This window comes from Brassica oleracea, unplaced genomic scaffold (assembly GCF_000695525.1).
Source record: "Brassica oleracea var. oleracea cultivar TO1000 unplaced genomic scaffold, BOL UnpScaffold01028, whole genome shotgun sequence".
Lineage (NCBI taxonomy): Eukaryota > Viridiplantae > Streptophyta > Magnoliopsida > Brassicales > Brassicaceae > Brassica > Brassica oleracea.
The window spans coordinates 1-26,956 of NW_013617602.1; the positions used below are offsets into that span (position 1 = coordinate 1).

General features: G+C 39.3%; 5 protein-coding genes across 8 annotated transcripts; 4 read left to right on the plus strand and 1 right to left on the minus strand.

The window, feature by feature from the left end:
- The first annotated feature begins 3,605 nt into the window (after nucleotides 1-3,605).
- Nucleotides 3,606-6,365, plus strand: LOC106320702 (cation/H(+) antiporter 6A). The gene is made up of 4 exons (XM_013759069.1): nucleotides 3,606-3,860; nucleotides 3,943-4,956; nucleotides 5,046-5,708; nucleotides 5,871-6,365. The coding sequence occupies exons 1-4, from the start codon at nucleotides 3,606-3,608 to the stop codon at nucleotides 6,363-6,365; spliced, it is 2,427 nt and encodes an 808-aa protein (XP_013614523.1).
- Nucleotides 6,366-9,801: 3,436 nt separating this feature from the next.
- On the plus strand, nucleotides 9,802-12,464 carry LOC106320703 (cation/H(+) antiporter 6B). Its single transcript, XM_013759070.1, has 4 exons — nucleotides 9,802-10,086; nucleotides 10,172-11,185; nucleotides 11,282-11,935; nucleotides 12,027-12,464. The coding sequence occupies exons 1-4, from the start codon at nucleotides 9,802-9,804 to the stop codon at nucleotides 12,462-12,464; spliced, it is 2,391 nt and encodes a 796-aa protein (XP_013614524.1).
- Nucleotides 12,465-15,310: 2,846 nt separating this feature from the next.
- Nucleotides 15,311-19,749, plus strand: LOC106320705 (DNA ligase 1). Its single transcript, XM_013759071.1, has 17 exons — nucleotides 15,311-16,153; nucleotides 16,234-16,350; nucleotides 16,434-16,535; nucleotides 16,616-16,732; nucleotides 16,956-17,186; nucleotides 17,275-17,369; nucleotides 17,446-17,533; nucleotides 17,694-17,825; nucleotides 17,906-18,018; nucleotides 18,412-18,513; nucleotides 18,587-18,648; nucleotides 18,725-18,796; nucleotides 18,886-18,959; nucleotides 19,045-19,101; nucleotides 19,183-19,260; nucleotides 19,362-19,439; nucleotides 19,556-19,749. The coding sequence occupies exons 1-17, from the start codon at nucleotides 15,398-15,400 to the stop codon at nucleotides 19,622-19,624; spliced, it is 2,343 nt and encodes a 780-aa protein (XP_013614525.1). The 5' UTR covers nucleotides 15,311-15,397; the 3' UTR covers nucleotides 19,625-19,749.
- Nucleotides 19,750-20,447: 698 nt separating this feature from the next.
- LOC106320706 (protein-lysine methyltransferase METTL21D) lies at nucleotides 20,448-23,062 on the plus strand. 2 transcript variants are annotated; one of them, XM_013759072.1, is made up of 10 exons: nucleotides 20,448-20,594; nucleotides 20,898-20,964; nucleotides 21,045-21,110; nucleotides 21,253-21,346; nucleotides 21,437-21,553; nucleotides 21,713-21,813; nucleotides 21,907-21,981; nucleotides 22,056-22,148; nucleotides 22,227-22,556; nucleotides 22,656-23,062. In XM_013759072.1, exons 1-10 carry the CDS (start codon nucleotides 20,581-20,583, stop codon nucleotides 22,665-22,667), a joined length of 969 nt encoding a protein of 322 aa, XP_013614526.1. In that variant the 5' UTR covers nucleotides 20,448-20,580; the 3' UTR covers nucleotides 22,668-23,062. The 2 variants fall into 2 exon arrangements, with proteins under 2 accessions (XP_013614526.1, XP_013614527.1); XM_013759073.1 differs by having other exon boundaries at nucleotides 21,267-21,346.
- On the minus strand, nucleotides 22,840-25,022 carry LOC106320707 (lactoylglutathione lyase). Of its 3 annotated transcripts, XM_013759077.1 has the most exons (9): nucleotides 24,914-24,958; nucleotides 24,709-24,739; nucleotides 24,504-24,623; nucleotides 24,216-24,277; nucleotides 23,981-24,041; nucleotides 23,586-23,665; nucleotides 23,434-23,504; nucleotides 23,262-23,351; nucleotides 22,840-23,164 (listed from the first exon to the last, which is right to left on the minus strand). In XM_013759077.1, the coding sequence occupies exons 3-9, from the start codon at nucleotides 24,594-24,596 to the stop codon at nucleotides 23,064-23,066; spliced, it is 558 nt and encodes a 185-aa protein (XP_013614531.1). In that variant the 5' UTR covers nucleotides 24,597-24,623; nucleotides 24,709-24,739; nucleotides 24,914-24,958; the 3' UTR covers nucleotides 22,840-23,063. The 3 variants fall into 3 exon arrangements, with proteins under 3 accessions (XP_013614531.1, XP_013614530.1, XP_013614529.1); XM_013759076.1 differs by lacking the exon at nucleotides 24,709-24,739 and having other exon boundaries at nucleotides 24,914-25,022; XM_013759075.1 differs by having other exon boundaries at nucleotides 24,709-24,949.
- Nucleotides 25,023-26,956: the final 1,934 nt, after the last annotated feature.

The window sequence follows — 26,956 nt, forward strand, 5'->3', positions numbered from 1 at the left end:
AAAACAGAATCATATATATATATATATATAAGTTAAACTAACACCCGCACGGGTGTGCGAGTCAAAATCTAGTTTTCATTATCATTCTTTTAAAATATTTTACATTGTAATCAATTTGTTGAAATGTTGAATTTTATTTTATCGACGATTTTGATTAACAATGCATTTTAATATGTAGTTTTTTAAGTTTATCTATGTAAGAAACATATTGTTTACTGATAAATGAAAAAGTGAAATTAATTAGAATAAAATGAGGATAAAGTTAATCTGTACATGATGTGTTTAGAATTCAAGGTTTTAAAATGACAAAAAGAAACAGTTAATCAATTGATGGAAATTCTTAAAATTCTTACAATTCAACAATAATATATACTAGACTTTGATCCGCGCACCTGCGCGGGTTTATATTTTGAAAAATATGTTGATATTTGTTTTTCATGTAATTATTAATGTTTGGCAAAATGAATCCGAGGAACAGAACCGATACCGATCCAAAAATATAGTACCAAACCCGAACATAAATTGATTAAATATTCGAGTTATTCAAAATTTTGTTATTTAGAGAACCGAACCTGATCCGAACCGAAGTATTCGGGTACCCGAATTATCTAAAAATAGATTTATATACTTATATAGAACAAAACTTAGGTTCACCCCCTAAGGTGAAACTTTAAATTCACCCCACCCTTTATGACCAATCAAAGTTACACATAGATTATTAATTAAAAACATTAAATTAAATAAAAAATATCTACAAAAAATAAAAACGCTAATTTTAATGACGCTAACGCTTCTAGCGAAACCCTAAACCCTAAATCTTAAATTCTAAACCCTGTACCCTAAATTTTAAACCCAAATCCAAACCCCTAAACCCAAACCATATATCCTAAACCCTAATCTTATACCCTAAACCCAAATTATATACCTTAAACCCAAAAATGGACTATAAACCTAAACCATATACCCTAAACCCAAGTCTTACACCCTAAATCCAAACCGTAAACCTTAACCGAAACCCTATAGCATCTAAGTTTGGGGTTTGGGTTTAGGGTTTACCGTTTGGGTTTTAGGTCTAGGATTTGGGTTTAGGGTATAGGTTTTAGGTTTAGGATTTACGGTTTGGGTTTAGGATTTACCGTTTGGACTTATGGTTAAGGTTTTTGGTTTAGGGTATACGGTTTGGGTTTACGGTTTACGGTTTGAGTTTAGGGTCTAGGACTTGGGTTTAGGATATAGAGTTTAGGTTTATAGTCTAGTTTTTGGGTTTAGGGTATATAATTTGGGTTTAGGGTCTAGGATTAGGGTTTAGGGTATAGGGTTTGGGTTTAGGGGTTTGGATTTAGGTTTAGAATTTAGGATGTATGGTTTAAAATTTAAGAGTTAGGGTTTAGGGTTTAACCGGAAGCGTTAGCGTTGTTAAAATTAACGTTTTTATTTTTTGTAGCTATTTTTTATTTGGCGAGACGGGGCGAGGAGCTCGAGCTCGCCAGCGTCGGGACTCCTCATCCCGTCCTTGCTCATCTGCTGTTTTGCTGGTCCGTTTTCCCTCTGCTCTGCTCGTCGACTCTGGTCCAACTCCGACGGAGCCCCCTCGCCCCGTCTCCGTTCTTACACCACCTGTTTCTCCGCTCCGCCCCTCACCGTGTTCTTCTCGTGAAGCTCTGCGTTACTCAGTCGCCGGCTCCGACGAACAAACTGATTCTGTCATCCTCCTGCTCGATCCTTGCTCTGTTGTAGTACTGAGTTTTCTCTCTCGAGTGAACTTGTTCTCGGTGAGGTCTTTGAAGAGTAATCCCAGATCTATGGTCACAGAAGACTTTGTGAGATCTTTGAAGAGTAGTCTCAGATCTATGGTCAAGGAAGGCTTTCCCTTCCACACCAGTCCGGCGAAAAACATCCTAATTGAAAGGTACGTGTCAAACCCAGCCTTAAGGGCTCTGATTTCTCTGCAAGATTTGTTTGGGACTGCGAAGAGCTTGGTTGAGGAAAGAATCGTCGCCATACTAGTCTCTCTCCAGTACAGCACAAACCAAAGCTTTGAGGACAGGCTGTTGTTAGTGAATGTATTGGTGGTGACTGGTTTATACAAGGTTCAGCTCTCACTCCGTCAAGATAAATCTGTATTCACTGCCAAACCGTGTGTTCGGTATCTGCTACTCCTCCATACTTTCACCTCAATGCCCCAGCTTCTACGGTTCATCAACTTCTATGTGTCCTGGCCTACAACAACGTTGAGCCACACCGGACGTGGAGAGATGGCTTTGACATCCATACCGTGCTCGTTAGTGTCAACTCCATATATGGAGTCAGAGAAGATATTTGTCCCAATCGCCTCAGCGCCCTTCTCACTGAACAACATGCTCTTCCAAACTTATGAGATTCACCTAGTCTTTTTGGAGAGTATTATCGGACGATCACCGGATGCTCCATTCTTGCGCCTACAATGTATGGTCATTGATTGTTTAAGGAAAGCAATGCCAGTCATCATTTCCACTGAGCCCGAAACTGTTACGATGAGTCTCCTAAAAGAGTACTCTAGAACCAGAGTTTATGGCTCAACTCTCCTTGACCAAGCCACCTTAATGGAATATTATTATCTTCTCTCCGATCAAGCCTGCAAGCGAGCCTCAACATCTCATAACTGTCTCAAGTATGCATCTTGGTCTCGAGGTCTCCTACCTTATGCTCCTTTGATCTTGAACTTGCTTTCAAGCAAGAGCTGGTTATTTTCAGTGGCGGTATGCAACTGCTCCCAAACCCTTCGTGGGTATTTCAACGTCGATCATTCCGACTATAATTTGTTCTCTCCAAGAACAGTTTCATGGATTCAAGTGAAGTATCTCTACGGGTCATTTTACTCCTTGAACACATCTATCGTTTTCTTTATTGTAGTTTCCTTCTGTTTTCGTCTTCCCGTTGAGTTTTCCTCCGGATGTAATCGTCTTAGCTCGTTTAACATTTAGATTAATATAATCAGTTTCGTGACAAAAAAAAAGCTATTTTTTATTTAATTTAATATTTTTTAATTAATAATTTATGTGTCACTTTGATTGGTTCTAAAGGGTGGTGTGAATTTAAAGGTTCACCCTAGAGGGTTAACCTAAGTTATGTCCTATATATATGTACCTACAGTAAAACTAGTTCTTACGACTGAATAACCCCTTCTAACCAATTTTATTATTCTTTTTAGAAGCGAAAATTAAACTGTATTCAATAAAGATGCAAAAAAAAATTTAACAGCATGTTAAAATACTTTAATCGTACGTGATTTATCTGCAGCTTTCGACAACGTAGATTCTTATATTGACAAGTAACATGAGTTGGAGAATACGTAGATAAGAAAACAGACAAGAAAAACAAAGTAAAAAACGGCTAATTACTAGCTGTGTACGTGAGATGCGCATCTGTTGCTTGCTGGTTATTCAAGTTTCAGTTATTTTCGAAGTCAAAAATTTATAACAACCCCTTCTTGTAGTCTTCATCTCCCACAATCCATTGAGCAACAAACCCTAAGCCATTCCATTAGATCTTGATCCCGAAGCTCCTCTTCGATACCCAACTCTCTTTTTTTTACTTCTCTAAAAATGAATCAACAAAATCCACACATGGATTACTGGGACGCCCAATGGCGAGGCTACAAGAGAAACGCGTCTAGCTTCTGCGAGACACATCCTTTCCTGATAAACTCGCAAGGGGTATGGGAGATATTGGTTAACAAGGCACAAGGGATGAGCTTCTGGGAATATCCACTTCCAAATCTCGAGATCATAATATTTTCGACTTTTGTTATTTGGCGGCTCTTTGATTTCACATGCAGCAAGATCGGTCTTCGAGTACCTAGATTCACTTATATGATGATCGTGAGTTTTTTTTTTTAATCTTAATATCCCTCCCTCACGTTTTTCATTTCAACAACTCACGATGCATTTCTTCTTGTTGAAGGCAGGGGTAATCTTAGGTCAAACTTGTTACGTAAACAACAAGTCATGGCTTCACAACATATTTTTTCCTGATGATGGCCGACCAAAGGTCGCCGAGACACTGGGGGCCTTCGGGTTCCTTTTATATTGGTTCCTAAAGGGTGTGACAATGGAAGCTGGAACAGGATTGAGGATGGGTAAAAAAGCTGGTGTGATTGGTTTCACCACAATGTTTGCACCCTTGATCTGTGGCAACTTCTTGTTCAGATGGAGAAAAAGAGGCAATATAAGCGTGTTAATCACAGAATACAGGTTGATCATATTCATGCAAAGCATATCCGCCTTCACAAGCATCGACACACTCTTAAGAGACCTCAAGATCAAACACTCGGAGTTTGGAAGGATAGCACTCGCCGGGTCCATGGTGACCGACATGTTGGCTTTTATCGTAACGTTTTTGAATGCCATGCATTATGAAAAATATGACGGATTGCTGCAAACCATATTTAGCTGCTTATTTTTCGCCTTTATGATATTTGTCATGAGGCCAGCTATGTACTGGGTGATCAAGCAGACTCCAGAAGGGAGGCCGGTCAAGGATTTCTACATCTACTTGATTTTGGCGCTTGCTTGCTTATCCTTCAAATATTTTGTCGCGATTCATTCGTATGGACCCGCGGGATCGTTTGTTTTTGGCTTGGCTGTCCCCAACGGATATCCTCTAGGTTCTGCTTTTGTTCAAAAGTTTGAGAGCTTTAATCTTGGTGCTTTATTTCCACTGTTTGGATCATTGACTATGATGCAAGTGGATGTCCCGTGGTTGTTGAAAGAGTGTGGAAATCTCATACGCATGGAGGGTCAGCTTTACGAGGTTGTTTCCTTTATTCTTTTTGTGAATGCCACAAAGTTCATCGCTTCCACCATTGCCGCATATTCTTTTAAAATGCCTTTAAGAGACTCCTTTGCTCTAGCCCTTGTTTTAAATAACAAGGGGGTCTTCGAGCTCGCCTACTTCGCGTATGCAGTTGAAACAAAGGTACAATCTATGTCTATATATATATCACTAATAAGATTATATGATTACTTATTTTTGTTGACAACAAAATCATTGAACTTGTTTAACAGAAAGTAAGGCCAGGGGTTTTCACAATCGTCGCTGCAATCATCCTCTTAAACTCCATCTTCATACCAATGGCCTTGGAGCTAGTCCATGACCCAACCAAAAGATTCAAAAGCTATCGAAAAAGGAATTTGGCAATCTTGAAAGACGGCGCAGAACTCCAATCTCTTGTGTGCATCTATAAACCTGATAACATAACTTCAATGATCAACCTTTTGGAAGCTTTTAACCCATCGAAAGATTCTCCAATGGCGTGCAGCGTACTCCACCTCATCGCACTTGTGGGTCAAGCCACTCCTACGTTCATTTCCCACCAGTTGCAAAAACCGGAGCTCGGAAGTATCTCTTGTTCAGACAATGTCATAACCTCCTTCCGTCGCTTCCAACAAAAAATCTATCAATATACATCACTGGATATATTCACTTCCGTCTCCATGACCAAACACATGCATGAGGACATTTGTTGGCTAGCCCTATCCAAAAGCATGACTCTGATTCTGCTTCCTTTCCACCGAACCTGGTCTGTTGATCGATCCACGGTTATCTCTAACGATGATAAGCTGAGAATAATCAACATTAATGTCCTGAGACGATCCCCTTGCTCTGTTGGAATCTTCATCTATCGCAAACCCATCGTGGAATATCACATGACTGCCTACCACTCCAAGGTACTGATAATAACCCAAATAACACGTTTCAATTTATTAATTTAACTTTATAGAGTCTATTTAAAAAACAAGAAAATTCTCTTTTTTTCAGTTGTGTTTAACGTTAAATAAAAAGGCTAAATAATAGTGTAATAACGTTACCAAACTCTCAACTATATGCAGATATGTCTGATATTTAACGGTGGAAAGGACGATAAAGAGGCTCTGGCGATAACGAACCGACTGAGACTTACGGAGACACGTATAAGCTTGACTATCATAAGATTCACTCCAACATTTTCTGAAATGAAGAACGAGGAGATGGAGGGAACCTTCCAAATGGTTAGCCTAGAGGAGACCGTGAGTAACGTCGTCAAGGAAAAGGATGAATCTGTGACATATATCGACAAAGCGATTTCAGATGGATCTGAGACCTCCAAGATCTTGAGAGCAATGGGAAATGATTATGATTTGTTCATAGTCGGGAGAAGCAGCGGACTAGGTACTGAAGCTACTAGCGGACTCAGCGAGTGGACCGAGTTCGAAGAACTGGGACCCATTGGAGATTTGTTAGCATCACATGAGTTTCCTTCTAGAGCATCAGTGTTAGTTGTAAAAAAACAAGAATACATTCATCATACCAAAAGCCAGAAAAGGAGATCCAAGCGATGCATGTGAGAAATATGTATTAAAGAAGCTGTTGTATAACAGAAAAAATTCACCAAACTCTTGTGTATACATTGTTATCACATATTCATATATATACATGGTTTAGGCAAAGAAAACCAAACCAATGGAAATGCAAGATGAAGCCAGTTCTGTTTTGCTTGATTTCTGATTCTTTACTCTTCAAACAATTTTAGCATAGAAGCACTTGATGTACTTGATTGAATAAATTTGAAATTCATTATAAAAAAAACAATCAGAAAGCAGAAGAACACTTACCAAAAGTTATATAATAAATCAACTACTCTAATTGATCAAACCAATGGTTAAAAGATATTTAACGAAATATTATGCTATATATCAGCTGGAAATAGGAGAGGGGCCATGAAGAAGAACTTTAATCAAAATGTCGGCATTAGAAGAAGAAACAAGGAAAAAGTTTCATAAAACCAATTTTGACTTGATCATGGGCTGTGTGACAATCTGTTTGTATGTAACTTAAAGGAGAATTAGCCAAAGATTATACAATAAACTAATTGATAAAACCAATAGTTAAGCTTAAGAAAACTTAACCATAAATTATACAATAAGTCAAGTACTCTACTACCATGTTCAGTGCCCAGCTCTTTGATTTTGTGCGTTGTCATCAAATTAAGTTTAGTTTATAATGTATGAAATGTGTGAAATTATGGAGCTCCGTGATTCTATTTTTTCCAAAAATTCTGATCCTTCGCTTCTTGGTTTATCAAAATTAGACTACTTTTATTGCTTATTTAGGAAATGTGTTCGCCGGTTCAATTCAAACCAAGAACCGCCAAGGCGCCAAGTATATGTATCGTCATATTTACCTGTCTAGGACTTAAGTAACGCATGAGCTGTCGGCAGAGAGCCAGCATTAAGTAACGCATGAGCTGTTGGCTTTTCGTTTTGCTGGTTTTTAGATGATGAATCCCGATAGTTGTGGTACTTGTTCAACAACCACTCCTGTAGATGGTGACATTCTTCTGTATTATGGGTCTTAGATTTATGGTAGCTGCAATATGCATGGGCATCTTCTGATCCTTGACTGTTGCGATCCTGCTTTCCTGTGGAGCGACTGGATGGTTGGTCGCTGATTTGATAATTGGATGCTTTTCTGCTCTTTCCATCTATGTATGCTTTGTCATAATGCTGTCTAGGCTCGTTGTATTCGTCAGGCTCTTTATCCTTTGAAGATGATTTTTTGGCGGCTGCGTGTTTTTTGCTGAATGCAGCTTTATCCTCTTCGATTTCGATGAAAGTGATAGCCCGATGGAGTGCATCATCCAGAGTCTGGGGTTTATACTTCATGAGCTCTTCTCGGAATGGTGATTCGTGCCAAAGACCGTTTCGGAGTGCGAGGACTGCTGCTTCGTCGAGTACGGTGATGCAACTATGGCTCTGAATTTTTCGATGTACGAGCATAGTGTCTCCGTAGGTTCTTGAGCTAGAGTCCATAAGTCGGCGTTAGTTGCACTCTGTTGGATAAACAGCGAGTAGTGTTTGAGGAAAGCCGTCGAGAGTTGATTTTAGTCGTCGATAGAATGAGCTTCAAGGCGTGAGAACCAACCGAGGGCGAGTCCGCTTAAATTTTTCACAAACATTTGACAGAGACCGGCGTCGCGTTCTTCTGGTGAAAAATTGACTCTCCCCGTTGTGATACTGAAAGCGGTGAGATACTCTCTTGGATCAGATGTTCTGTTGTAAGTCGGGAGTTTGATTTTGTTCTTCTGGTGTCAGACAGGAATACTAAGGAGACGAGTTGTAAAAGGTGTATTCTGGGTCTCGCGGAGTACACGATCGATCTCTGGTGCTGCGCTGGTTGCCTAATGGACTTTGGAGTTCATGTTTTGCAGCTGAGCCCTCATTTCTTCAATGTCGTCGTCTCTGTGTTGGGTTTCCCTGTTGGTGATCTGCAGGAAATTAGTGTTGTTGCCTGGGCGCTGATGTCTGGAGTCGATGATTGGTGCTGAAGATTCGTTCACATGAGTCTGATGTTGTTGTCCAGAACTTGCGATTGGTGCATGTAGATCGTTGGCTTGGATTGATCGATGCTGTCCTGGACCGGTCGCTGGTGTTGGTACATCGTTGAAAAGAACACGCTGGAGTCGTGGAGTGATATCAACTTGTTGTGATCTTGGTGCGCCAATTTCGACAGACTGGAGTTCGTTGATGCGGTTGTTGCAAATAATCTGAGAATGCGCGAGGTCCTCCAAACGAGAAGTCGTTCCTCGAGCGAGCTCGTCGATCCTACCGAGAAGTGTTTGAAAGATCAGGGAGATGTCCGGCTGAGTGGAGTACATCGTTTTTGTGTTAGACATGGTGCCGGCTGGATGAAGTGAGATCGTAACTGCTGCTGGTAGGGCCGAGGTCGCAACCATAAATGGTTGGGTTGAGGTGTTGGCTTGATGGTCCGAGGTTGCCAACATTGATGGTTTCTTTGAGGTCGTCGCCACTAGTGTCGAGGTGTTGGCTTGATGGTCCGAGGTTGCCAACATTGATGGTTTGTCTGAGGTCGTCGCCACTGGTGTCGAGGTGTTGGCTGGATGGTCCGAGATTGTCATCGCAGCTAGTTGTGCGCTAGTCGCTCCAGGATGGTCAGTGGTTGCCGAGGTCGGAACGTCTGATTGCGATGTGGGTTCTGTAACTGCCGAGCTGTCTTGAGGTGAAGAAGAATTCCCGCCCCCACGGTGGGCGCCAATTGTTGTTTCCATATCCGGTCGGTGATGTAATATTTATAAATGATGTAAAGGGGTGGAGATTTTCGTATTAATAGTCAAGAATAAACAAGCTCGGTCAATTACAAGAACTAAAGATGCTCGTCTAAACAGTTCGTCTAAACAAGTATCTTTCTATTTTATGGTCTGAGGTCGTCTGGGCCGAGCTCGTCTAGTGGTCGAGGTCGTCCGAGACTTTGTCTGTGATGAAGAGACGATGCTCTCCTTTTCTGTACTTTCTGTACTTTTCTGAACCTTCTTTCAATGAGTCTGATATCTTCTATTTATAGTGATGTACGTTTTGTCTTCTAGCGAAATCATCAATTGTTGCTTAATGGGCCGAGGTATAGCTACCTTGCTATCACAATTCAAAAATAGATTATCTTACAATAAGATGGTCTGTTTAACACGCACAGTTAAAAATAATTTGGAGGTCAAAGATGGATAAACATCTCATTTTGTTACTTACTGATTAAAAATAGCTAAGACTGTTTATTGAGGCTGTCCTAGTTAATTTGATCATGTTATTTTAAAGCAACACAGCTTACAAGCGCGAAAATAAACAAGAGAACACCTGGACACTATATTTAGCCCTAATCTCTGCTTATTATAGAGATATTTATGGGATTTGGATAAACCATTTGACCGGTCTTCTTAGTTCTCGCTTTGATTTGAGAAAACAAAGAATTTTCATTGATAAAATTTGCTCCAAAATGGATGCGCAAGAGGCAACTTGGCATAGAGAGATGTGGAACGGCCAGGTGAAAAGAACAGACATGGGGACTAAAATGTTTTGCGAAATATCTCCACATATAATGTTGAACTCACACGGCGCCTGGGAGAAGTTGGATTCTGGGCCTACAGCAATGTCATTCTGGGAGTACCCTCTTCCCAGAATAGAGATTGCAATTCTCTCCACATTCCTATCATGGCGTTTCTTTGATGTCTTGTTCAAGAAGTTAGGTGTTCCTATTCCAAGGTTCACCTCCATGATGCTTGTGCGTAATTAAGGTTTTGTATAATATTTATATATGATCGGCTACGTTCGGATAATATAACACATTTTTCTCTTGTTCTTTGAAGGTTGGTGCACTCTTAAGCGAGACGTTTCAGTCGAGTAAAATGTCATGGTTTCGACATATCTTTGTCTGTGACATTTATATGCCAAGGGTTGCTGAGACCATTGGTACGTTTGCCTTTGTCCTAAACTGGTTCCTAAGAGGCGTGACTACGAATATTGGCATGGTAAAAAATTTCAGAACTAGGAGTATTGTAATTGGAGTCGCGGCAATGATAATCCCATGGTATATCGGAAAGCTAGTCTATACCTACAGAGAGAAATCTAGTGACCTAACGATGACGAATATAGAATATTCTGTAATTATATTAACCACGAGTATGGCTCCCTTCACTTGCATCAACATGCTCCTCACAGACCTCAAGGTAGTTCACACTGAGTTCGGACAAATCGCTCAGTCTTCGGCTATGGTAACCGATGTGCTTGCTTTTACCATGACCATATCGTCTCAGATTAGCCGTGACTATTATTCTGGTATGCGGATGGGATTAGCTTTAATGGTCTTCTTTGTTTCCCTGTACCTTGTACGACAAGCCATGCTTTGGGTGGTCAGACATACACCAGAGGGAGCACCTGTGAAGAATATCTATATCTACATTGGTCTCCTGCTAGGTTACCTGGCTTATATTTTCTGGGACTACTTCTTGTTCTTCGGACCGCTTGGGGCCTTTGTTCTTGGTTTGGCTATCCCAGAAGGGCCGCCTTTAGGATCAGAGTTTATAAGAAGATTCGACAGTTTCAATGAGGGCATCTTCTTACCTCTCTTTGGATCACTTACCATGATTAAACTAGATTGGTCATTTGTAATAAAGGAGCTTGGAAGTGGAAGGCATCTCCATGGACATACCTACGAGTGTCTTTCATTCCTTTTCATCATATATATGGCAAAATTCACGACTTCTTTTTTAACAGCCATAGCTTCAAGGATGCCTTTGAGAGACTCAGCTATCCTAGGTATCATTATGGGCACCAAGAGTAGTTTTGAGTTGGCTTACGTACTCTACGCATTCGATAAAGAAGTAAGAATATTCTTGCTGTGATTATATAACTATATATAGCCATCGTCCTATATTTTGTATCATCTTCATTTTATTGTTTTACCCGTCTTTAAACAGAGAATTAGCTTGGAGGTTTTCACGCTCATGGGCATATACATTCTCATAAACTCTTTGTTAACGCCAATGGCTATACATTTCTTGTATGACCGGGAAAAGAGATTTGCCTCGTATGGAGAAAGAAGTCTCAAACAAAAGCCGGAACTACAAATGGTGGTGTGCATTAACAAGCCTGACAACATAACATCCATGATCAATCTTCTAAGAGCTACTGCCCCATCTAAAGAATCCCCACTAATGTGTTGTGTTCTTCACCTAATAGAGCTTGTGGGTAAAGCTACTCCCACGTTTATCTCCCACCAGCTTCAGAAACCAAAGCCTGGAAGCCAATCTTACTCAGAAAATGTCATAAGCTCTTTCCAAATGTTTCAAGATATTCACCTGGACTACACTTCTATACACATGTTCACCTCCTTAACTTCCACTAAAGAGATGCATGAACACATTTGCTGGTTTGCTCTTGATAAAAATTCAAATCTTATACTACTCTCTTTTCACCGCAATTGGGGACCCAGTGGTTATGGCATTATCTCCGACGATCAAACCCTAAGAAATCTTAACCGCAGCGTCCTGAAACGAGCACCTTGCACTGTCGGAATTCTTGTTCACCGGAAACCAATATGGCAACCCAAATCCGTAGAATCTCCATGCAGGGTACGTAACTTTGCATGCAAACATCCTACCATAAATAACAACGTGACGTTAATTTCATTTTGTAATAAGATTGTCACACAAACACATGCAGGTGTGCTTGGTTTCCGCGGGAGGGAACGATGACAAAGAGGCATTAGCATTAGCAGATCACATGAGAGGTAACCCAAAAGTGAGTCTAACGGTGCTAACTCTGATCCCTATGTCTATAGCCGAGGAGAGAAGCGGCGAGTGGAGCCAGAATCAAATGGTGGACACGTGCCTGGTTGAAGAGAGGCCTGGGGATAAATCGATAACGTACATTGTTAGAATGGTGGCGGAAGGGGGAGAGACTTCAAAGATTCTACACTCGGTGGCGTATGACTATGACATGTTCATAGTCGGGAGAAGTAGCGGGAATGGTACCGAGGCCACCAAAGGACTAGGGGACTGGACTGAGTTCGAGGAACTTGGTATCATTGGAGATTTGTTAGCATCTGAAGATTTTCCTTCTAGAGCATCCGTCTTGGTCCTCCAGCAACAAGTATCATGAGAGTTAATTAGTTTTCCTTAATTTAGCTTCAGCCTTCTTTTTCCTTTCCTCCTTTCCTCCTTTCTTTGGTTTTGTTTGTTGATTGTAATGAAAATAACACACAAACGCTCAATTTTTTTATTATTTTTTCGTGATGTAAAGATTGAATGTATATTTCAAGATAGTTCAAACGAAAAATGTTTTAAAATTTTGAGAAATTCAGAACAATTCACTAGTGTTAAAATATAATTTATGAATTAATGCTAAATATTTAAAACTTGCTGTTACCATCAAACATTGATTTACAGATGATAACATGATAATTAATTAATTTTAAATGGCTAATATAAAAGTTATTTTATCAATTAATAGTCCAAACATAATTAAAACCAAACTAGAAAGAGTTAGTTAAAAAAAAAATCCCAAATTAGTATAAACATAAAGGAAGAGAGTTCTCTCTCCTCTTCTCCGTTCTCTACTATCATCTTTCACGGAGAAGGAGATGAGACTCTTGTTTTTGTTTATGTAAAATACTTCGATCCAAGTGATCGACTTTTTCTCTTTGCTAGGCGAATCTCTTCTTCGTCTTGACGAATTTTGTATTCACTCGGTGATTTTGTTGTGTTCAATTGAAAAACAGAGCAGATCTTCAAGATGTTTCATTATCTCTGTATTTTAGTTGATTTAATAAAGTATCCGATTAATATTGGATTCAATAGTTAAAGCTCTCCACCTTCTGATTCGCTATGGTTATACTTGATCTTGAGATTGAATTCTCTCTTGGTTAGAAACGCTTAGGCCTTGATTTTGAAGTGGTAGCAATCTTCGATTCTGTGTTAAGACGAAGTATCCATGATAGTCAAGGTTTGAGATTTAGATTTTGCTTTGGGAATCAGGTGCAGAACGCAGAAGAGTTGGAGCTGCTTCATCGGTGGTGTTCCGACAAAGTCCTGTTCTTGTTTCTCTGAAGCGTTTCTCTGAAGTTAACTTCTGGCGATTTGGGATGAAAACCTTTTGATCAGCGGCGATTGAGGGTATTGAAGAGCGTGCAAGCAGATTTCAACTGAACTGGAGGCGGAGATCGATGAGTTTTCCGGCAAAGGTTCCAGCACCGTTTTCTCTTTCTTTGGTTTAGCAGAGAAGAAGCCACGACAACAAGTAACATGTCGTTCATGCACTAAACCTAATCTTTTGTTGTTGGGTTTCTTTTAGGCTTAATTAAAAATGCAATTTGTGGGATCTGTTTGTATTTATGCTGATTGGGCTGATGAAAAAAGAAAGTTGACCAAAAAAAGAGAAAAAAAAAAGTAAAAACATAAAGGTCTCCTTTTTTTTTGTCACTGAATATTTCATTAAAAAACTGAGAAGAAGAATTGAGCCCAAAACCATGGCCCAAATCAAGATATCTGTTACAAAGAAAAATAAACTTGAAGAGTCTTTTTGCTAAAACATTGGCAACTAAGTTGGCCGATCTAGAAACATGATAGAGAGAAAATGCTGCAAACCCAGAGGAGATCGATCGGATGTCGTGCACAAAACCGATGATTTCTTTAGACTGGAGGTCGCCGGAGATAGCTCTGATGAGCGTTAAATTGTCGGAGAGAACCATGAGTGGAGAACTCCAAGGTTAGCGCCATGCAAAGTGCCGATCGAATCACGATGGCCTCTGCAATAAAGGGTGAGCTGATGAAGCTTTCTAAACACCGAAGTCCTAACTGACTTAATTTTCCATTGAAAAACATGAACGGTGGTTCATAAGCTGAATGTGAACAGCTTTGAAACTGGGCTATGTGAACCCGTAAAAACAGATGTGAAAGGCTCTCGATAGCCAGAATTTGGACCAGGTCCACTAAAATCAACACAATACCCTCTTTGGTGACACGCTTGGGTTTGACGGAGTACGGAAGACGACAACGTGACGGAGACAACTTCATCCTTCTAAAAACGCTGAGAATGATGAGGTATGGTGACGGAGCAAAAGTTCTAATCAGACCAAATCTTCGGACCTCGACATTACCGTGACAAGACCAACGAGTTGTAATCAAACTAAACCTGAGCAACCAGTCATGTACCTCTTTCAAAATGAAGATATGAAAGCGAGCGTTGATAGAAAGGCGAAGAGTGTAGGTTAAGAGATGAGGATATGGGCTGAAAACTTCATCTTGATTCATGGGCCAGGCCCAAACTGAGAAGAAACCAGGGCTGACGTCAGCACCTCCGGATCCGAGAAACTTGTTTGCCGCAGTACGAGAGCTTGGAGATAACGCGGATCTGAGATGACGTTCGTCGGAACGAGGTGTAGCATTTGAACAGAGGCTCACAGCTGGTCCAATGATTCCACTTGCACAAAGCAGAGAAGCGGCTGTGACAAAACTAACAGAAGAAGTGGCTGTGACGAGAGTAGCAGTAGAAGCGACGAGAGGAGGGTCCGGTGGGTCTGGTGGATCCGGCGATTGGGGAGGCTGTAGCTGCTCTAGAGATATCAGATCTGGAGGCTCTGGCTCACGAGGTAACAACGGAGGCTTGTACGTCCCTGAGCTGTGAGCAGGAGCGGAAAGGTTGAAGAGGAAGGCACTCACCGACAGAGGTAAGATAGACGTCGTAAGAGCACTGCCGGAAAAGAATCCAGGTGGGGTCCCGATAATGATTCTCCGGTTCAACCCAGGTGGGGTCCCGATAATGAGAAGCATGGTTTCTTAGAGTGAAGGTTGAACGGAGACCAACTTGCGCCGTGAATCCATAGATGGGAAGTGGCTCTGCAACGGCTCCTTGGTTTGTGTGCCTGAGAGAAAAGTCTCTCTCTTTTTTTAAATTCAATTGAACCTACATAAAGGTCTCCTTTTATAAAGGAAACAGAGAAGCGAGGGAACTTTGCCGCCATTTTTCCCTTTCTTCGAGATTCTCTCTAAAACCCTAAATACCCAAATCTCTTTCTTCCTCACTCCGCTTGTTTGATGTTAACGATTCGATCATCGAATTACTTCCGATGCATATCTTCTCTCTACACTAAAACCCTAAACCCCAAATTCTCCTCCGCCTCACTCTCCTTTACCCGCCGAGCTCCCCACTCACCCTTCACCTCGCGCCGCCACAGAGCCATGTCTTCTTCACGCCCCTCCGCATTCGACGCTCTCATGTCGAACGCTCGCGCATCCGCCGCCAAGAAGAAGACCCCCCAAGCCTCCAACCCGCCTCGCTCGCCGAACAAGAGGAAAATCGAAAAAACCCAAGACGCCGATTTGGTCAAGACTGAAACTTCTGATTCCGCGAAACCCGGATCGGATTCACCTTCAATTGCGGAGGATTCGAAGAAGGGTGCGAAAAAGTCTAGGTCTTTGACCCAGGCGGACAAGATCGAGGAAATGAAGAGCAAAATCGCGTTGCTGAAGAAGAAGCCTGGGGATTTCGATCCGGAGAGAGTGTCGTGTTGGGAGAAAAGGGAGAGAGTTCCGTTTCTGTTTATCGCTTTGGCGTTTGATCTGATCTCAGCTGAAAGTGGGCGGATTGTGATTACTGATATCCTCTGTAACATGTTGAGAACTGTTATTGCTACTACTCCTGATGATTTGGTGGCTACTGTTTACCTCGCGGCGAACGAGATTGCTCCTGCGCACGAAGGTGTTGAGTTGGGGATTGGTGAAGGTTCAATTATCAAGGCAATCTCTGAAGCTTTTGGTAGAACTGAGTCTCAGGTTAAGAAGCTTAACACGGTGCGTTGATCTTCTTTTATTGGTTGTCTGGTGGAAATTAAGTGGAATGTATTTGATTTGAAGGCTTTTTTGTTGTATAGGAGCTTGGAGACTTGGGGCTTGTAGCAAAAGGAAGCCGTTCGTCTCAAACTATGATGTTCAAGCCAGAGTCATTGACCGTTGTCAAGGTTTTCAACACATTTCGACAAATTGCTAAGGTACTTATAGCCTTTTTTCTGGACCTTATTTTACTTGACTGGGTAATATATGAGTGGGACTATGGCATGTTGACTATTCGCAGGAAAGTGGAAAAGATAGTACAGAAAAGAAGAAGGATCGGATGAAGGCTCTCCTTGTGGCAGCAACGGACTGTGAACCTCTTTACTTAACTCGTTTACTTCAGGTATGCAGATCAAACATCACCAGTTTGTTCTGATCGTTCCTTCGGTTTCCTTGTTAAGACCTACTGTATTTATCTTTTAGGCAAAATTGCGGTTAGGGTTCTCAAACCAGACGGTCTTAGCTGCCTTGGGACAAGCAGCTGTATATAATGAAGAGCACTCTAAGCCACCCCCTAATACCAAGTCTCCTTTAGAAGAGGTTAGCTTTCTCTATTAGTTTCTGTATTTCTCATTTTATATCAGAATCCATTCTTTCTGAGCTCTGAGAGAAACAATAAGACGTTGTAACTTGTAAGCTATTATAAAGATGTTTTTTTTTTGTGGCTTTAGGCTCTCTGTGCTGCATTCTTCTTTACATCTTTTTTTTAATGGATATAATATAATGTGTTTAATGTTTCATCATTTGTCCTTCTTTTTTGTAGGCTGCGAAGATTGTGAAACAAGTATTCACTGTGCTTCCTGTCTATGACATTATTGTCCCCGCTCTTTTATCTGGTGGTGTGTGGAATCTTCCTAAAACTTGTAACTTTACACTCGGTGTTCCAATCGGACCAATGCTTGCAAAACCAACAAAAGGTGTAGGTGAGATACTGAATAAATTCCAAGACACCGTCTTCACATGCGAGTACAAGTATGATGGAGAACGTGCACAGGTGATTAATCCGATGAATGCCATTCCTAGAGCGGAGTTGTTTAAATTTGCTGTTAAGGTTTTGGCTTATCATCAGTCAATTACTGCAGGTACATTGTATGGAGGATGGTACATTCGAGATATATAGTCGAAATGCTGAAAGAAACACTGGGAAGTACCCTGATGTTGCTCTTGCGTTGTCAAGGTAGACTTCTGGTGTAACTTGTTGAAAACACTAGAAAGAGCCAATTTTCTAAAGTTAGTGAATCTTCTCTATGTAGATTAAAGAAGCCTTCTGTGAAATCTTTTATTCTGGATTGCGAGGTTGTTGCTTTCGACAGGGAGAAAAAGAAAATTCTTCCATTTCAGGTATAACTCATAAGCGAATAGCAAGGTTCTGATATTCAAGTATGGTTACAATCTTCAGCTATGTGTTATGTCTTATGGTCACAATCTTCACTATAAGCTAGATACTTCAACTATTTGGCTTGCTGGCGTTTCTTAATAGTTTTCTTTTTCTTTTTTTCAGATATTGAGCACTCGAGCCCGTAAAAATGTGAATGTTAACGATATCAAAGTTGGCGTATGTATCTTTGCTTTTGACATGTTATATCTTAATGGCCAGCAACTTATCCAGGAGAATCTTAATATTCGCCGAGAGGTGAGCCAGTAAATCAATTTTTTCATGAAGTAGATGCTGTGCAAATATATAATCTTTTGTGTTCACATTACTTTCTGCAGAAGCTATACGAATCATTTGAGGAAGATCCTGGATATTTCCAGTTTGCAACAACTCTAACATCCAGCGATATTGATGAAATACAAAAGTTTCTTGATGCGTCCGTTGACATTGGGTATATTTCTCACATTTCTCTGTATCGCTAACATGTGCAGTAATTTCGCATTCTATCTGTATGAGTCTTGTGCCTTTACTCGCTGAAAATTAGAGATTCTGGTAGATAACTTCTTTTTGGTATTCTATTATAGAGAGCATCTTCCACATGTCTAAGCTACAAATTTGATCATGCCTGTCATTTACATATTACATTATATGCATTGGCCGCTGCCTCATTATCATTATGTTGTTTCAGTTTTCACTATGTATTATATAGAATGAAAATTGTGTGTTTGATCATTTGACCCATGACTGTTGTGAATTCTCCACCCTTTCTTTCCATATTACATTGGTCTTTACTTTGCTATCTCTTTGTTGTTCCAGTTCCTCACTTATATATGTTCTGTTGCAGCTGTGAAGGGTTAATCATTAAAACATTGAATTCAGATGCTACCTATGAGCCTGCAAAGCGATCGAATAATTGGCTAAAACTGAAGAAAGACTATATGGACAGGTAAAATTCCTTCAAATGAACTTTTAAATTTGAAATCTGAGTCCTTTACTTACCCTTAGGGTTAAATATGCAGTATTGGGGACTCTGTGGATCTTGTACCAATCGCTGCTTTCCATGGACGTGGCAAACGCACAGGTTAAAAAACCATTCAAACTATATATTGGGTGATACATTTACCCTTCAGGTTGTTAACAAAGCAACATGCCTGCAGGTGTCTTTGGTGCCTTTTTGCTAGCTTGCTACGATGCTGATAAGGAAGAGTTCCAAAGCATTTGTAAAATAGGTCAGTCTTTTGCACCTCTGCGTTTTAATTTTGTGTGTGTGCTATGTTCAGTTTCTCAAGTCTCTTAATACGGTTTGGGCTACTAATAGGCACTGGATTTTCTGAAGCCGTTCTTGAAGAGCGGTCTACAAGTCTTGGCTCTAGAGTGATTGCTACTCCAAAAGTAGGGATTATTTCTTTCTTCTCTTTGGCTCTGCAATATCATGCTTAAGTAGTTGTTGCTGATTGTAATGGTTTCAAATATCCAGCAATACTACCGAGTTGGAGATAGCCTCAATCCAGATGTTTGGTTCGAGCCCACTGAGGTATAGGGATTGTGTTTTGCTTTGACAGATATCTGCGAAACTGCGTTTTGTTTAACGACTTATATATGGCTTTGGTTTAAGGTCTGGGAAGTAAAGGCAGCTGACTTGACAATTAGCCCTGTACATCGTGCAGCTACCGGCATTGTTGACCCTGATAAGGTTTTTACATTATCTTTCATTTATTTGGTTTGGATCCATCTGATATTTGATATTGAGCTATTTGATTGAATGTTTCTTTTTTTTTTGGTTTCATTTAAAAGGGGATTTCTCTACGTTTTCCTCGTTTACTCCGTGTACGAGAAGACAAGAAGCCAGAGGATGCAACATCATCAGAACAGGTGTGAAGTCTCATCCTAACCACCACAGTCTATGTTTGTTATAGCCAAGATGAGACTGGTTTTGAAGTTCTTTTCTCTTTTCTGATTTTCATTTATCTCTCTACATATTTTTTCAGATTGCTGATATGTACCAAGCTCAGAAACACAACCATCCAAGCAATGATGCCAAAGGTGAAGACGAATGAACAACTGTAATCTGGTCTTCAAGCATATTTCCCTTGAACGCACATCGTGTGTTTGAGTTCACAACCTTCAACTGCTTATGAAAAGACATTTGTAGGAAAAAAATTAATGTGAGCTTCTGATTCATGGATACGATATAAGCACATTATGAGATGCTAGGGATAGAAATCAAGTGTGCAAATAACTTTTGTACATTCATCAACAACGCATCGTTCCACCACCACACTCCTGAAGTGACTCTGGGATGAGGTAAATCTTGCTCCGTTTGACATCACTGAGATGTCCATGATGCGCCAAGCTCTGGAATATGTTTACTTTAGAAACATTATACTTATAGCAAGCAAAATCTTGAAACTTCCTTATATGTATAAATCCAACTTATCTCAGCGAAGGACTAAAACAGGTAAAAGATACATTTAACCCAAAAAATAAAACAAACAATTTTCTTCATATAGTTTTTATCATAAAAATAGTACTAAAAAAATAAAGTGATCAAAATAATTTTTTTTTTATTTTGAAAATTTTAATATTTATTGTTTTTTATTTTTAAGAATTTGAATTCATTTTCAAAATTCAACCCATTCATTCTAAACAAATCTTAGATTAGTTAATATTTACCGTTCAATAAAATTTATTTTGTTCAGTTTTTTATTTAAAAGTCTATTTTTTTTGAAAATAAACTAAAAAGATTTATTTAAAAGAATTTTGATTAAAGAAGCCCAACAATATTTTTCGTCGAACAAGCCCAATAAAACTTTGATTGGTCAAACAAGCCCAATAAACTCTAATACCTCTAAGCCCATACGTGGTTTTCTTTCTTTCCCACTTTCTCTCTCTCAACTGAAACTGAAACTGAAACTGAAACGCCTTTACAAAAATTCTGCCTGCCTCTCTGGTCTGGTGAAGAGCATCGATAACTAACTAGCCGTAGTTTGTGTTTCGTCGGGAGGAAAAGCAAATGGATCCCGCCAGGTAGTTCACTTGTTTATAATCAATCTCCATTATATGGTTATCATGACATGAGTCAGTTTTGGTTTCATCGGAAAAAAAAAAAAAAACAAATTTGGTTCGGGAACGATAATATTAGCTATATATACTTCAGCGGTTGTTTTCCAAACTCAGACCTTTCTGTTGAGATCTTGTTTTTTTCAGGTAGAATCATTACTAGATAGATTCTTCTCTAGATTCAGTTTATGTTTTTCAGAAATATATTATTTTAAGAGTTTGAGCCACAGAGAAGTTGAACAAATTTGACAATCTTGGATGTATTATTAGGGTGAATTCTCCAAGCACTTGTACAGTAACCCTTGAGGTTTTGGGGCACAAATTAAATTTTGCTCAGGTATGTATGTATGATGAAGACTCTTATTATTATTACATTTAAAGTTCATGTTTTATGCTTCTCACAATTCTACGTGGAAGGATCCAAACTCCAAGCATCTAGGAACAACCGTGTGGGATGCATCCATGGTGTTTGCCAAATATCTGGTATGATCCTTATCCAAATTGAAAGGATTGCTATTTGATATATTTATCAACAAAGAAATAGGATTTGCTGAAAATCCCTGGCTCAACTTCTTGGCTAGCTATATAAGTTTTGCAAGACTTTATGTGAATTCAAATATTTCAGGGAAAAAATTGCAGGAAGGGAAGGTTTAGTCCGTCCAAACTGAAAGGGAAACGTGCTATTGAGCTTGGAGCGGGTTGTGGCGTAGCTGGATTTGGTATGTAGATTGATATCGTCTTGAGGGTTCTCCTTTCTTATGTATAACTACATCTCTGTTACAATGGAGAATATGGTGTCTTTATGTCAGCTATGGCGATGCTGGGCTGTGATGTGGTTTCAACTGACCAAAAGGAGGTTTTGCCACTGCTAAAGAGGAACGTAGAATGGAATACCTCCACAATCTTGCAGATGAATCCTGGGTCAGGTTTGTGTCAGTAATGTCTTCTTCTCTAAGTTGCCATCTACAGCTTTCTTATCCTTGTTATGCCAAGGAGAAGCCAACTCGTGATGGAGAATCTTACTTGATCCAGCGACGAGAAAATATATGGATGGTTTAGTTAGTTTCTGTTGTGATTCCTTGTAGCATCATTTGGATCGCTCCGAGTTGCAGAACTTGACTGGGGCAACGAAGATCATATAAGGGCCGTTGAGCCGCCATTTGACTATGTCATCGGTACTGATGTTGTAAGTTACTCAGAATCTTCCAAATGATTTAACCATAAGACAAGACTTGTTTCTGCCAAAGGGAATGAATGACTGACCTCATTTTGGTTAAAGGTTTACTCTGAGCAGCTTCTGGAGCCTCTGTTGCACACCATACTTGCGCTATCAGGGCCAAAGACAACAGTTATGGTAATGATTTATAATAATATTGGCTTAATATTATCATTTGAAACTACATAGATGATTTGAGTGTTGGTATCTAGTTGGGATATGAGATACGTTCGACGATCGTTCATGACAAAATGCTTCAGATGTGGAAAGACAACTTCGAAGTCAAAACCATACCAAGATCCAAGGTAATAAATAAACAGCAACATTGATTACAGTCTCTGTCTTAAGTTTCGTGAACGCTTACTCTGAAATGAAATCTGCAGATGGATGGTGAATACCAAGACCCGAGCATTCATCTCTACCTCATGTCACAGAAATCTTCTGCGGAGAGCTCTGGAAACGCGGTCCAAGATGAAGCTGCTGTTGTCGACGCGGCTGATGAAACACAGTGTGAGAAGGAAGTTTCAACCATAGAATGCCTTGTTGATTCACCAAATCCATTAGAAGAAGAAGACGTTGGTGCACACCGTCCTAAACTTAGAGAAGATAGTTTGTTGATGAGATTACGAGACGGGAAGATGAGCGAATGGGAGATGAGGAGGTATGGTAAAGTTGCTGCACAGCTTCTCCGTGACGTTAAGATTGATGTTCAGGTAAGTAAGTATTATACCATTTTTAATACTAAATCTGTCTGTCCTAAAGAATAGAACTGAACTCTTACTTGAGTTGCTATTCTTTGATTTTGTTTCTAGGTGAAAAAATGACTTTGCGTAAGCCACCTTCAGAGCCTTGTTCCTCAAAATCTCAACCGTTTTTCGTTTTTACTTTTGGTATCATGGACAATGTATACAATGAATCCTGCAGACTTTCTTTGTGTTTGCTTGTGCGTCATGAACCGAGACAATGTATAATGGTTAAGTTCATTCTTGTACCAAATAACAATCAAGAAACAAGTAACATTCACACCATTATTCATGACATGAAATCAAACTGATTCTCACTGATAACAACTTATTTAACTCAACTCACTGTAAAGACCAAGAAACGGACCACAGTGTGATAATATGTCATATATTCTCTTATTCGGTGAAACAGGAAACATCTTTATTTTGTATTCAAACTCAGGTGGAATGAACACAAACATCACAACAGGTACTTCTTCAAGCTGCGTTTCCGGCTGTTGTCCCTATAGTCTTGAGATCAAAGATCTCGATCCAGTAGCCATCAGGATCCTTGATGAAGGCTATATTCTTCATCTTTCCTGCAACGTTTACATCGGATAAAGGATTAAAAAGAGATTTCTTGAAAATGAAAATTTCAGATCTTTAATAGATTCAGCTGGTAATATAGGTAAATACCATCATTCGGTTTCTTGGCAAACTCTACTCCCAGTTGTTCAAATCTCTCGCATGCCTTGTGCACATCATCAACTGTAACCCCAATATGCCCTGTAGCAACAACAGCGAAAAAGTTTATGTGCAAGGCTTATTACTTGTTAATGTAGAGAATAACAGTGTAGAGAGACTTTACCAAATCCACGAGGCTCGGAGTTCCCATTATGATAGCCTTTAAACTCAGGATCACTCTCTGTGCCCCAGTTGCTGAGAGAAGGGTATTCATATGTAAGGGAACATCGAATGCAAGAAAAGAGAGAAAGTGAGGTAATAAGAGTTGTTTCTTACTGAGTCAGCTCAATTGTTGCGGGTCGACCAAAGGTCCAAACTGTTCTCTCAGTTGGATCCGTTGGAGCTGTTGAAGTATCCTGTTCCATAGTAAAAAGCTCAGCTTATTGCTCTCCACTAAAAGTAGCAAGGATTAAGCAGCACTCAAGGGAAATATCTATATTCGTCAAGTGATGCAGAGAAACTTGTTAAAGCTTCACTTTTACAACTTGGGGTTAAGCATTTTAATCCAACAATAGATTGCCTAGTTAAAGGTTCTAAACACTTATGTGCTGAAGCTCAACTCATGAGTTCCTGGAGTAAAATTATTATGCACATTGCAAAGTTCAATACTTTGTTTCAGTAAGGATCCACTCTAGCGTGGTGAGAACAAGGGCCGCAGAACAAAACTTTACCTCGTAGCCAAGGAAGTACAAGCTGAATTTCATCTCGGAGAAATCTAGCCTCTTCAGCAATCTGGCAGAAAGAAAAAAGAAGAAGAAGCAAAAAAAAATAGAACTTTATAGAGTCCATAAAAAGCCTTAAGAACATTACTGTTTCCCTGTGGACTTAAGGTAAAACAAAAGGAAAGAACGCATATGCATTTGCAACTTAGGAGAAAAGATCATTCAAGAGGTGAGGAAAACTTACGACATTCCCAGGACACGTGAGTAGAAATCAAGGCTAGCCTTAGGATCCTTCACCCGAAACATCTGGGAGTTACAAACAAAGATGGCAAAGTTGAACAATATCAATTGTTGACGGAACAAGAGTTAACTCTACAACATTCACAAGCTGGGCCAACATAGTTAAACAAGAGACTAAACATGTATCCAGACACCTAAGAGAGCCCCAAAAGATACAACTTTTCGATTTCAATATAGCAACTACTGATAGTGATCAACACAATCACAAAATTTAAAGCAGAGAGAGTCTTACAGTCTGCTGCATGATATACCCTTTGGTAGCCTCATCCCGAACCGTAGACAAGCCAGGATTGTTTGCTGGTGATTCCTTAGCTTCCGATGCCATAGAGAACACACGAAGCTGATCAAATCTCTACAAAAACAGAATCAAACAGACGACTTAACAAACAACACACACAGTCGCATCCAAGAAGACTACTTTCCTAAAAAGCTTAAACCTTTGGCCTCTGGGCACTGTTCCAAGGGCAACTGATGAGAGAAAAAGCGGTGGAATAAGGTTTAACAAAGCGGGTTAGAGGCGCAAAGCGAGATATAGCACTTGCTATTGAGTACGAACCCATTACGTTTCCTTGGCTTTTTTCAATTCGTGCCACATAAATTATTTGAGAAAATGGAATATCGTAAAAGGAGAGATTTTTTTACCGATGTACGATGAACTGACCGAGAGCAGTGGCTGTGTCTGGACGAGATTAGTTTGGTAATAAGAAACTCCCCCTCTTCTCTCATGCGTTTTGTGTCCAGAGACTACGGGATTAGTTGTGAACGACGTCGTCGCGTGTAAATAGATTTTAACAAGGGCTTTCATATTTTAAGCCCATAGCGCTATAGTGTTTAGGGGAAAGGCCCTTTGGTTCAGCCTAATAGCAATTAGACAGTTACAATGATCTTAGTTAAACCAATCTGAAAGTTCGACCATTAGTATGAAGCAAATAGGCCAATGACAGTTACAACTTTCTAATAGGTTGTACAAGTTTATATTAAACCATCTTTAAAAGAAGTCCAATATGAAGCAAATAGGCCCAAAAGTTATCTATGTGTTTAAGGTCTCCCGGAAATAGTAGTTGTGTGGATTAGGTCGCACTGCCCTGTAATTTTGGAAATTGTATCCTTTATATACTAAATCACAAGTCACATAATCAATCAAATGCTGCCACGTCATTTGTGTTTACATTTTTTTAAAAATCAATTAAAACAGAATAATAATAAAGAGAAAAAATTATTAACTGTTTCAGAATCCCACTACAGCATCCATGATCATCATTTGTCCACCTTTTTATTTTTTTTATACTCCCACATCTCTAAAATTTGATAGAAAAGCGACATCAAAACTTCCAATGAAAGTAGAGTATGAAAGGTTAATACTCCTTCAATTTCAATACCCTAATTCAAAATGTCATGAGCCAGTGTTCTATTTACCGAGTAAACGGACCTCAGCAATCCAAGTTCCCCAGTTATACTATCTTAATCCTCTGTAAGATTATGTTGTCTGTTTAAGGCTAAGATGGTTCAAGAAAGAGTGGGTATGATCCGGCTTAAAAGAGAAAGAAAGGAGATGGAAAAAAAGGAGATGTGGACATAGTACAATAGCTAATAAGATAAACGAATTTTGATAATAAGGTAAAAGGGCTTTCTTGATTTTAATGTTTTAGATATTCAGTGAGAAAATTTGGTTTGTGTAGGATCGTCAAGCGTTGAAAAGATGCAAAATCGATGATGACATGAAAACTTTGATCAAATTTCGAGGCAAACTAATAGAGGTATATATCATTTCCAGTTTCTTGAGAAATTGGTTCAATGTCTTCATAATTTATTTATTTTAGATATTTTTTTTAATATATTTTTTCTATTGAAAGCGAAAAATAATTTAGTTCAACTCTACTGCATTCTCTTGACTCTTGACTGCAAGGAATATATAGTCGGCATTCAAACAATCAAATTATTCAGTGTTTTAATGCTTTTATTCTCTAAGGTAACATTTTTAAAAGACTTCTTTCTCGAGAATATATATCTAATAATGGTCGGAAAATCTGAAATCGGAAAAACGATTATACTTCATTTTTCTCTCTTCTGTCATGTTCATCAAATTAATGTGCAACTATCATACATATACTTTTCAACCATGCTTTCAATTTACCGTTTCAATACCAATATTAAATCTACGTTTGATGTTTTGGTCATGTAATGTGTAAATTTATCATTTATGTCATTTATATCTTAAAGGTATGATAGCATACACTAAGTAGTAAATATCACCTATTCTCAAACTAAAGAGTCAGCTAACTTTGATTACTTAATTATTTTCCATGATTATGTACTGATATTACCTCTTGATTTGCTACTGGTATTTTTCTGTTACATGTTTTTACGGTCATAACTTAATACAAGAAGAACAAGACATAAAGAAGTGAAAAACAAGACATAAACAAGTCATAACTTAATTATAGTGTGTCCGGAGTCAAAAATAAAATGTACTCATCTCCTCCTGGTAAATCAAAGTTATTTTATATGCAATTAGAGTTTTTTTTTTGTCAAAGCAATTAGAGTTACTTATAACTGAAATTTGGTTTTCTTTGCAAGCAAATTTTTTTTCCATTCGAAGCATGGGATCAAAACTAGTAACTTCATATTTTATGAGCTATTTTATTTTCGATCTTGTTAGACCTCTTGTAGAAGTAGAAGATGAAT

Excerpts from the sequence above, each read along its gene's own strand:
- LOC106320707 (XM_013759075.1), bottom strand. The coding sequence starts at position 24,831 with ATGGGTTCGTACTCAATAGCAAGTGCTATATCTCGCTTTGCGCCTCTA. Across the intron at positions 23,352-23,433 it reads CTCCGAGCCTCGTGGATTTG|GGCATATTGGGGTTACAGTT; the intron begins GTAAAGTCTCTC and ends TTGTTGCTACAG. Across the intron at positions 23,165-23,261 it reads TGCCAAGAAACCGAATGATG|GAAAGATGAAGAATATAGCC; the intron begins GTATTTACCTAT and ends TAAACGTTGCAG.
- LOC106320706 (XM_013759072.1), top strand. Across the intron at positions 20,965-21,044 it reads ACAAATTAAATTTTGCTCAG|GATCCAAACTCCAAGCATCT; the intron begins GTATGTATGTAT and ends TCTACGTGGAAG. Across the intron at positions 22,149-22,226 it reads AAACCATACCAAGATCCAAG|ATGGATGGTGAATACCAAGA; the intron begins GTAATAAATAAA and ends TGAAATCTGCAG.
- LOC106320702 (XM_013759069.1), top strand. The coding sequence starts at position 3,606 with ATGGATTACTGGGACGCCCAATGGCGAGGCTACAAGAGAAACGCGTCT. Across the intron at positions 3,861-3,942 it reads GATTCACTTATATGATGATC|GCAGGGGTAATCTTAGGTCA; the intron begins GTGAGTTTTTTT and ends TTCTTGTTGAAG. Across the intron at positions 4,957-5,045 it reads CGTATGCAGTTGAAACAAAG|AAAGTAAGGCCAGGGGTTTT; the intron begins GTACAATCTATG and ends CTTGTTTAACAG.
- LOC106320703 (XM_013759070.1), top strand. The coding sequence starts at position 9,802 with ATGGATGCGCAAGAGGCAACTTGGCATAGAGAGATGTGGAACGGCCAG. Across the intron at positions 10,087-10,171 it reads GGTTCACCTCCATGATGCTT|GTTGGTGCACTCTTAAGCGA; the intron begins GTGCGTAATTAA and ends TGTTCTTTGAAG. Across the intron at positions 11,936-12,026 it reads CCGTAGAATCTCCATGCAGG|GTGTGCTTGGTTTCCGCGGG; the intron begins GTACGTAACTTT and ends AAACACATGCAG.
- LOC106320705 (XM_013759071.1), top strand. The coding sequence starts at position 15,398 with ATGTTAACGATTCGATCATCGAATTACTTCCGATGCATATCTTCTCTC. Across the intron at positions 16,733-16,955 it reads CCAAGTCTCCTTTAGAAGAG|GCTGCGAAGATTGTGAAACA; the intron begins GTTAGCTTTCTC and ends TCTTTTTTGTAG. Across the intron at positions 19,261-19,361 it reads GCATTGTTGACCCTGATAAG|GGGATTTCTCTACGTTTTCC; the intron begins GTTTTTACATTA and ends TTCATTTAAAAG.